At 42.2% G+C, this 10,315-nt stretch overlaps 1 protein-coding gene and 1 non-coding gene across 2 annotated transcripts; both read right to left on the reverse strand.

Moving 5' to 3' along the window:
* Positions 1 to 2,030: 2,030 nt before the first annotated feature.
* On the reverse strand, positions 2,031 to 10,315 carry LOC131139670 (aspartate aminotransferase, cytoplasmic-like). The gene is made up of 9 exons (XM_058089488.2): positions 10,092 to 10,315; positions 5,991 to 6,172; positions 5,790 to 5,913; positions 5,600 to 5,712; positions 4,717 to 4,821; positions 4,490 to 4,640; positions 4,258 to 4,423; positions 3,840 to 3,982; positions 2,031 to 2,716 (listed from the first exon to the last, which is right to left on the reverse strand). The coding sequence occupies exons 1-9, from the start codon at positions 10,198 to 10,200 to the stop codon at positions 2,577 to 2,579; spliced, it is 1,233 nt and encodes a 410-aa protein (XP_057945471.2). The 5' UTR covers positions 10,201 to 10,315; the 3' UTR covers positions 2,031 to 2,576.
* Positions 6,865 to 6,937, reverse strand: trnar-ccu (transfer RNA arginine (anticodon CCU)). Its single transcript has one exon. It is a non-coding gene; the product is annotated as a tRNA-Arg (tRNA).

The following is a 10,315-nucleotide window of genomic DNA, read 5'->3' on the forward strand; positions in this document are numbered from 1 at the left end:
TAAATTATTATTTTTATTTTCTAAAATAGTGATCACTCAACTGCAGAGAGTCACGGGTGCCTTTATTGATATATATTTATCCAAATGATACCCATTATCCATAAAAACTAACAAAAAAATGATGTATTTTATATTCAATACAGAGTAGGGAGTCATTAAAGAACACCATATTGTCAGATGAAGTTGCAAAGCATCACTGGACCTCAAACCAGCTGTTAAGAAATGGATCTAAACATGTTTTTAGGCCCAGAAAATATGTGGTATACTTGTTTTATATTTAATACAGAGTAAGCTGAGATCGTCATAAGATGAGGTACAGTATAATGGTTATTGGTTGGATATTGTAATATCACTGTTTTTATTGAAAACACTGTTTATACATTAGACAGAATAGGGAAATTAATACTGCATCCTGGAATATTAATTAGTAGGGCTACAATTGCACATTTTCTTTACAAGTTTGTCGCCTTATTAAAGGACTTCTGCCCCTATACAAATACCTGTACCTATACCTATACCTAGAGTTATACGTAAGGTTAGGTTTAGAGGTAGTGTTAGGGTTTGAGGTACCGTTAAGGATGTGTTAGAGGTAGGGTTTGAAGTAGGGCTGGGGTTAGGGTTACGTTTAGAGGTCGTGTTCAGGTTAGAGTTGGTTTAAAGGTAGGGTTCGAAGTACGGTTGCAGTTAGAGGTAGGGTTGGGGTTAGGTTAGAGTTGGGGGGGTTAGGGTTAGGGTTACGGTTGGGGGAGTCAGGGTTAGAGCTAGGGTTGGGGGAGTCAGGGTTAGAGCTAGGGTTGGGGGAGTCAGGGTTAGAGCTAGGGTTGGGGGAGTCAGGGTTAGAGCTAGGGTTGGGGGAGTCAGGGTTAGAGCTAGGGTTGGGGGAGTCAGGGTTAGAGCTAGGGTTGGGGGAGTCAGGGTTAGAGCTAGGGTTGGGGGAGTCAGGGTTAGAGCTAGGGTTGGGGGAGTCAGGGTTAGAGCTAGGGTTGGGGGAGTCAGGGTTAGAGGTAGGGTTGGGGGAATCAGGGTTAGAGCTAGGGTTGGGGGAGTCAGGGTTAGAGGTAGGGTTAACTTTAGAGGTACGGTTAGGGATGGGTTGGGTTTAGAAGTAGTGTTAGGTTCAGGGTCAGGTTTAGGTTTAGAGGTAGTGTTAGGGTTAGAGGTAGGGTTAAGGATGTGTTAGAGGTAGGGTTGGGGTTAAGGTTACAGGTAGGGTTAGGGATGGGTTAGAGGTAGGGTTTGAAGTAGGGTTGGGGTTAGGGTTACAGGTAGGGTTAGGTTTAGAGGTAGTGTTCAGGTTAGAGTTGGTTTAAAGGTAGGGTTCGAAGTACGGTTGCGGTTAGAGGTAGGGTTTGGGTTGGGAGGGTCAGGGTTAGAGGTAGGGTTAGGTTTAGACGTAGTGTTCGGGTTAGGGTTTAGAGGTAGTGTTAGGGTTAGAGGTAGGGTTAGGGTTAGAGGTGGTGTTCGTCGGTAGGTTTGGGGTTAGGGTTAGAGGAAGGGTTGGTTTGCCTTTTTTTTTTTAATTTGGGCACACAATCTTTAGCCTGCTGATAGAAAGACAAATGGTTCCCAACAGTAACCATAGTCTACATCCTCCATGACGCCTTAACAACATAAATAAGACAACTTGTAGACTCAGCCTGCAGCACTGGACCAATCAAGCACAGACGTTGGGTCACGTGACCAGAACAATGCAGGATACAGCAACTAACTTTAAAGGTACACTAACCCTTTGCATTGGCCCTTGCAGGTTGTTTTAGGATGTGAAATCTGAGAAAGCAGAAACGATACGCTGACCTTGAACAAGGGACAGGAGTAAACGACATCAACAAACAAGTTCAAGCACTTTGAGCCACTCATATCTACACAAATCCCACAGACAAAGACAACACTGTGCTACACAATTCATGTCTTTGCAATTGGAGGAAGAAATTCAACCTTGTTTGTTCTTGCTGCAAACATGGCGTCTGAAAAGGAACATGGTGAGTTTACACCAAATATTTCCCGCTCAACAGAAATACAACATAACACACTTTCATGTACAGCTGGGATTTTATTAGTGCACCTGACAGGCAAACTGCAACACTCATAGTTTATAGCTGTGTGTGCTGAAACAATCATTTCCCATATCCCATACTGTATAATTCCAGCACTTTTCAGAATTCTAAGCCCTGAAGGACATTTTTGTCAGCTTTCAAACATTAACACAAACAAATGAAGAAAAGCTCATCAGGTTTCTTGTAATGACATGACACTCGTTTGATTCAAATACAGCAGGAGAGCAGCTCTTCACGTTCCTAGCATATTCTTGAATATTTCAGTGTAGTTCGGACCAAGAGACTTCAAGACAAAGTGTGTGATGGACATCACGGGTGAAATGTGCTTACAGTTACACAAACAGCAAAAAGGTGAGGATGCACGTTACTGGCCTGACGTCACACGGGAGACAAAAGCAGGATTTGACATATGGAGGGACACGTGACGCCACCTGGAGGGACTTCTCATTGGCAGTCTAGCCAATCAGAGGTCGGAGGGGGGCGATGCTGAACGTAGGCAAGGCGAGCAGGGGGCGTGGACTCCTATTGGACCTGGGTGACGGCCTCGTGGATGGACTGGGCCACGTAGTCGATGTTCTTGGAGGTGAGGCCGCACATGTTGATGCGCCCGCTCGCCATCAAGTACACATGCTTCTCTTTGATCATGAACGACACCTGATTGGCTGCCGGACAACAATGGAAGGCTTCAATAACACTTCACTAGTTAGCTGTAATTCCATGTTATTGTAAGGCGCTTCAAGGAAAATTGCACTTTTGTAGTTTTGCCTATCATCAACAATTCTTATGTGAGACATGAACACACATCTTTCTTTTTCCTGTGTATTTTAAAGATACACAAAGAGCTAAAAAAAAAAAAAAAGAGGCAGGACGTTAATGCACACAACGGGTCACACCTACAAGGTTTTATATGCATGTACTAACAGATAACATGTAATACTTACAGTATTTAGCCATGTTTTGTTCCTTTTAAACATTAGCGGAACTTCCTTCCTGGGCGCATTGGTTTCACATAGCAACAAAGAAAAGAACACTACACTTAGCGGAGAATTTTTTAAACTCTAAAACAAAAAAATAATAAGCAGTTTCCATCTCTATGCCGATGACATTCAGCTATAAAGACCTGTGCTCCCAAAACACAGAACATGGACCCTCTTCACAGTTATCCTTCTCCACTGAAATGAGGGGAATATTCTCTTTAGCCCTGACTCCCCCCCATAGCAACAACGAAAGGAACACTACACCTAGCGTAGAATTTTCCAAACTCTAAAACAAAAAAATCATTTCCAACTACAACAGCAGTTTCCATCTCGATGCCCAAGACATTCAGCTATAAAGACCTGTGTTCCCCAAACATAGAACATGGACCCTCTTCACAGTTATTCTTCTCCACTGAAATGAGGGGAATATTATCTTTTGCCCTGACCCCCCCCCCCATAGCAACAACGAAAGGAACACTACACCTAGCGTAGAATTTTCCAAACTCTAAAACAAAAAAATCATTTCCAACTACAACAGCAGTTTCCATCTCTATGCCCAAGACATTCAGCTATAAAGACCTGTGCTCCCCAAACACAGAACATGGACCCTCTTCACAGTTATTCTTCTCCACTGAAATGAGGGGAATATTCTCTTTAGAATATCTTTATAATGCACAGAAAAGAGAAAGTCATGTGTTCCTGTCTTACATAAGGATTGTGGAAGATGGGCAAAATTCCCCCAAAGTGCCCTTTTCCTTTAAGTAAAGAGTTTAAGAAGACATGGTGTGTGTGTGTGTGTTGTACATACGGTTGAGACCCGTGAAGCTGAACATGCCGATCTGCTGGGTGATGTGGTCCCAGGTCCCCGGGGTGCCGAGGGCCTGCAGTTTGGACTTGAGTTGGTCCCTCATGAGGAGCACCCGGTCGGCCATGGTCTTCACGTTGGACTTCCTGTCACCGCAACATTGCATAAATCACATTTACTGCACTAATAATACCACCGCGTGATGCCTTCATGCACGGCTAGGAAATGCCAAGGATGGTGGCATGAAGTGTCTTCATGTCTCCTGCCGGCTGTGATTCAGTTTTCCACAAAAATGTATTTTATATACATAATATTTCATCAATAAATAGCACTAGCTCACTATCCTGCATGTATGTAAACAAATAGAAGATAAAAAGTGGATTCCATTGTAGCATTAAGTAGCATCCATAGCAACACGTACCATTCTGCAAACAATTCGGGGCAGTTGAGGGTCTTGCTGACCACACGCGCCCCCTGTGAGGGCGGGTTGGACCAGGTAGTCCGGACAATCTTCTCCATCTGAGACAGGATGCGGCTCAAGTTCTCGCTGTCGCGTGCCACCACGGTCAGGTTGCCCACCCTCTCGTCTGCAGAAGAGGCGGGTTTTTAACATGGCCGCTCAGGTTGTCCACATGTACTTTGCGTGTACTCACTATACAGCCCAAAGTTCTTGGAGAAGGACTGTGCAACAAAGAGCTCAAATCCCTGAGACACAAAGAAGCGGATGGCCCAGGCGTCTTTCTCCAGAGAGCCGGATGCAAAGCCCTGGTAGGCGGAGTCAAAGAAGACAAAGAGATTCCTTCTCTGGAGACGAGAAAAAGAAGAAGATGAGACAAGGACCAGCAGGATTATGTGAAAAGCAAACCAAACATCATGTGACCTTCATGAGCTCTGCAATCTGCTTCCACTCGTCCTGAGTGGGGTCGGTGCCGGTGGGATTGTGTGCGCAGGCATGCAGCACGAAGACGGAACCTTCTGGAGCTTTCTGTTTCAACGCACAACGTAAACAAGATGGATCCACTTTACTGTCCCATGATATAAATATAACAAAATAAGATGAAAAATAAATAAACAAATCAAGAATTAAAAAAATCAATCAGTAATAAATAAATATAATAATAATAATAATAAAACGGCAAATAATAAAAACTTAAGAAACCACATATAATTGGTGGGTAGACAAATTATTTTTTTCAGATTAAAATGAACAAAGCATTATTAGAGCCCTGTAGACATGACAAAACACGACTATAGTCACATTTATACTGACTTTGTTTTTTTTATTTACAACATATTGCGCAACTGCAGGGTCTTGAGACACATGCTAACTCGCAAACTAGAGAGCTAGCGACCTAAACAGTAGCCTTCAAGTTATTTCCTTTCAACTTAAATAGCCAAAAACTTACCACTTCCACACGGATAGGGAGGATAATTATTAACAGTTATTTAACCTTTAACATGAACATTAATCAAACGTAATAATTTTTTCTGGGTACATGATACCATACAGCATCCATATCAAACTTGCGCGGGCCGCACTAACATTAAACTTTCATATCAAACTAGTGTCCTGCGGGCCGTGTGTTTGAGACCCCTGCACTAGAGCCAGCAAATGGAAATGCAGTGTAAAAAGCCAGTTGAGGCTTTACAGTGTGCATTACTGCCATCTATAGGACTAGAGTGGAACTTATATTTTCATTCAATGGCTCTGCACTCGACTGGGTAACATTCTCGTTCAACCATGTCACAAAAAAAAAGGTCACCTCGAGGTCCTCCAGCAGGCCACTGAGGTCCAGACCCCTCTTAGCAGCATCCCAGTAGCGGTATGGCCGGATGTCTTTGAATCCAGCGTCTGCAAACACGCCGTTGTGGTTCTCTGTCGCAAAAAAGCAACGCCAAAATAAATCATCTATCACAAGTTTACACTCATCCTCGGTGTGGCGGTGTACACACCCCAGGTGGGTGCCGACACGTAAATGGGCGTGGCCGTGTTGTTGACGCCGTTGTACCAACGCCGCAGGAACTCCGCTCCGATCCTCAGCGCGCCCGTCCCACCCAGTGCCTGGACACCACCCACCTGAGACGACCTCACAGAGTCACTTATGTCATCGTGCCAGTTGTGTAAAAATAAACATTAGCAGACATTAGCCTCACCCTGTTCTCCTTGATGGCGGGGCTGTCGTCTCCCAGGGCGACCTTGGAGGCGGCCGAGCGGAACTCGGGGAGTCCGAGAATGGGCAGGTACTCGTGGTTGAGACTGCTGTCCTCCACGATGAGTCGCTCCACCTTCTTGACCACCGGCAGAACCCACGGCTGGCAATCATCTGTGCGATAGGCTGAGAGAGACACCGCCATCTTCACTTTACCACCATAATAATAATAATAATAATAATAGGGCGGGGTTAGTGGTTAGCGCGCAGACCTCACAGCTAGGAGACCAGGGTTCAATTCCACCCTCGGCCATCTCTGTGTGGAGTTTGCATGTTCTCCCCGTGCATGTGTGGGTTTTCTCCGGGTACTCCGGTTTCCTCCCACATTCCAAAAACATGCTAGGTTAATTAGCGACTCCAAATTGTCCATAGGTATGAATGTGAGTGTGAATGGTTGTTTGTCTATATGTGCCCTGTGATTGGCTGGCCACCAGTCCAGGGTGTACCCTGCCTCTTGCCCGAAGACAGCTGGGATAGGCTCCAGCACCCCCCGCGACCCTCGTGAGGAAAAGCAGTAGAAAATCAATGAATGAATAATAATAATAACAACAACAATAATAGTAATATTATAAGTTTTATGGTAATAGTACATTATTACCATAAAACAGACACATACAGTTAGCATGAGAATAAAAAAAATGGGATGTAACATTATAAGCAAGGTTGAGGAGATTGTAGTTGCAGGTCAGTGCAACTACGAGTGTAATGGGCGTAACGGGTGACCAGGTCACATGACCTTCTACTGATAATCTATTACCATGTTATTAAGATATGCCTTTATTCGTCCCTCAGTGGGGAAATTTGTAAAAGGTACAATCCACCCCAGATGGGACTCGAACCCACAATCCCTGGCTTAGGAGGCCAGTGCCTTATCCATTAGGCCACTGGGGCTCTTGTTATCAAAAGGTGGACTGTAACAATTTGTCAACAATATGTCGGCAACAACAATGTAACAGTGCCCCCCGCCGCCCCACAGTTGTAACCGTGGAAGATATACCTTGGTTACCAAACTTTTTACAGTTTTTATGTGGACGAGAGGATGAAATGCAAAATACCGTTTTGACCTGAAAACGCCCCTCAGTTGCTACCTGCAGTACACGCCATTTTATGATTCATCTACTACATCCATGTATTGATTTACATTCCTTTGATCCAATTACATCGATCCGTGTTCGGCAAGGATGACATATATCGATGTAACGTTGTTGAAAAGGTCATCGATTGATTGCATGGATACTAGACAATAAAGCACTGGATTCTAGCACAGCAGGCTTTATATGGATGTGTGCTTTATTTAGCACTTTTAACAATGAAGACGTTAAATGTTATTTTATTCAGTCGGCCTCTCCGTGCATGGCGGATGGCACCGCCGAGCAAGAAAAAATTTGTTAAATATGTGTGCAACGTTCTTTGTTTATTCAAATGAGAGAAGTAGCAGGCTGAACCACTGCTCACCTAACCTGCAGAGAAGTTGGTTGCACTTTATTTTTGATATAAATGTTGGACTTGTATTCTTATTATGCTGGAAAAACAACAGATAAACAGATAAACTTGGGGTTGCAACCAACGATTATTTTAGTAATTGATTAATAGGTCCATTATTATTATTATTATTATTATTTTTCAAAAAAATATAATAACTATTAAGAGAAAAATCTGTAATTAAACAAGAAAAAGTCTTAATTTTATGAGAATACTGTCATAATATTTTAAAGAAAAATAATGTCATTTAGTAGCATAAAGTTAAAAATATTAAAGAAAAAGATGTTATTTTTTTCAAAAGTCACAATTTAATATAAAACAAACAAAACAGTGACTAAAGTTGCAATTTTTGGAAAACTAGGTTGGACAAAAAGTTCTAATGTTATGGGAATAACGTCTAAATATTTTGGGGAATTAAGTCGCAATTACGATAAAACAGTTTACAATAAGAAAGCTGAACTAGTTTAAGAAAAACAACAACAGATATGGAACACTTGTATACAAGACAAGAATAACAATATAATAAATACAATGCCGTAGTAAAGTTGAAAATATGAAAGAATTTTTTTTTTTTTTTAAGTAAAATAATGTTTGGAATATTAGGTTGGAGCTCCACTAGGACAACCAGGACATAGGCGTCTGCGCGGCAGCCAATGAGACGGCTTCTATTAGCGACGTCCCTTAGCCGTGGCCAATGGGAGCACTCAGCTCGGAAAAGTGCAATTTTTTTTACATTTATTTTCATGTTTTTATCACATGTTCATGAGCGCCTGTTATTTTAAATTAAAACCTAGCTCATCCGTCTATTGTCTATGTTTACAAGCGAACCCTGCGGCAAGATGAGATAACCTGTGTTTTAAATTAAACATCAGGAAAGTTTATTTAGGAAAAGGTTCAGCACTAAAAATAAACCCAGTAGCGTTAAACTAAAACGCAGAAACAACGTTTGGCCACCAGATGTCAGTGTGTAAAAATAAACATTCATGTGTTTCCTCTCGTCATCTCTTATGGGAATAAAGCCAAACTATTATGGGAATAATAATATTACAATATATAAAGACTATTTAAGAAGAAAGTTGAAATATTTGAAAACAAAAAATAGGCAAAGCTGAAATATTCTTCTTGAAATATATAAAACATATTCACTAAGCATCACTCAAGCCAATCAGGAAAAAGACAAAAGAAACAAACAAGCATATCTACATGTGTTGCTTTAAAAAAATATCAAATTGGCCCTTGTATCCTTTCATTTTTCAGTATGTGGCCCTTGCTGGAAAAAGTTTGGACACCCCTGCACTAAACAGCTCTTTTGCACACTTTCATACCCGACAGCTGACAGTTACAGAAAAAGTACTTCCTTTCCTTCATGCATTGTATTGCATTGCTGCAACAGTCAAACAAACTGTAAGCCTGACAGAGAAAAAGGTCACATGGACTGACGAACACACTGAACTGAACTCGCTTGCACATGTTTGACCCCTGAGGAACTTGTGGCGTCTCTGCGTGTGTTGTATCACGTATCAAATCATGGCTACAGCTCTACAGCAAGGATGCATGGAAAAGGTCACAGGGTCCCCAACTGGAGGACAAGGACCGTGAATGAAGTACAGTAGTGCATTTATGTAATAAAAGCTGCTGCTTCCTGTATGCATCAAGTCACGTGACCACCTACTATACACGGTATAACCACTGTCACATTGGAGGAATTAGATTTTAAAAGATATATCACAAAATAGGCTCTGTAGAACCTCTTTTACAGAAGTTGTTCATTGCATACGACATGTTGGTGCGGATTTTTGTGTTGTTTTGCCAACAACCAGCTGCTGGACATGTTTCTGCCTGTTGTGCCTTCATTCTATTTATTTATTTCTCTCTCCATTTACCTAGATATTAAATATATGTAAATATATAAACATATTTCAATATTCCCCATGCAACATGTACACAAAAGCTTAACATTGTGATATCTGAATGCAGACATCACTCTTGCATGCAAATACCAATCCACACAAATATAGACTGTGATGCAATTACAAATGTATGCCTTGGTGGTTATAAATATTTAAATAGGAGAGTTTTTCCTCCATCCACAATTCAGTGCCTAAACTGGTAATAATCAAAATAAATAAATGATTGGGTAAGATCTGAATTAAACATGAAATTCAACATTAGTTTGCCCTCCTTGAACGACTTAAACGTTGTAATTTTTGATCCAAACAGTTGTGTAGTTATGTTGGCCAATTTCAATAAGCCTGAGAGGTTGTCTTGTTTTGACAAACTATGACTAATAATGACAATGAATGGGAAATGATGCATTCGCGGTACATCATTCACTGCAGGAAAAGTCAAACACATAGATGCTCGGAGAACACCGTTACGTCATAGTTGCCACGGTACATGTTTCCATATCGGCGACTTAATGTGCATTCGGCGTTCATCTACAAGCACGACACATGAGCGGAAATATGATTTAGACCGTGATATTTACGATATTCATAACTGTTAGGTCACAGGACGCATTGAACGCAGCTGAGCATTAGCATTAGCATTGTTAGCAGCTTACCTCCGACGCCAAGATTCACCTTCTGTGGGTGACTGTCGTCCCTGAAGTCGGCGGTGAGCTTGAAGACGGCAACCGGGGGCGCCTGCGGGACGTCGCTGAACACGGACATGGCTGAAGAGAAGATGGAAGACGGCCCGGCGTCTTCTCGGTAGCAGGCAAGGAAGGAGGGAGTAGACAGCGGGTAACCGGTTTCACCTTCACCGCTCCGCTAGGACAACCAGGAC

This window comes from Doryrhamphus excisus, linkage group LG9 (assembly GCF_037039965.1).
Source record: "Doryrhamphus excisus strain RoL-2023G ecotype Guam linkage group LG9, RoL_Dexc_Guam_v1.1, whole genome shotgun sequence".
NCBI classification, from domain to species: domain Eukaryota; kingdom Metazoa; phylum Chordata; class Actinopteri; order Syngnathiformes; family Syngnathidae; genus Doryrhamphus; species Doryrhamphus excisus.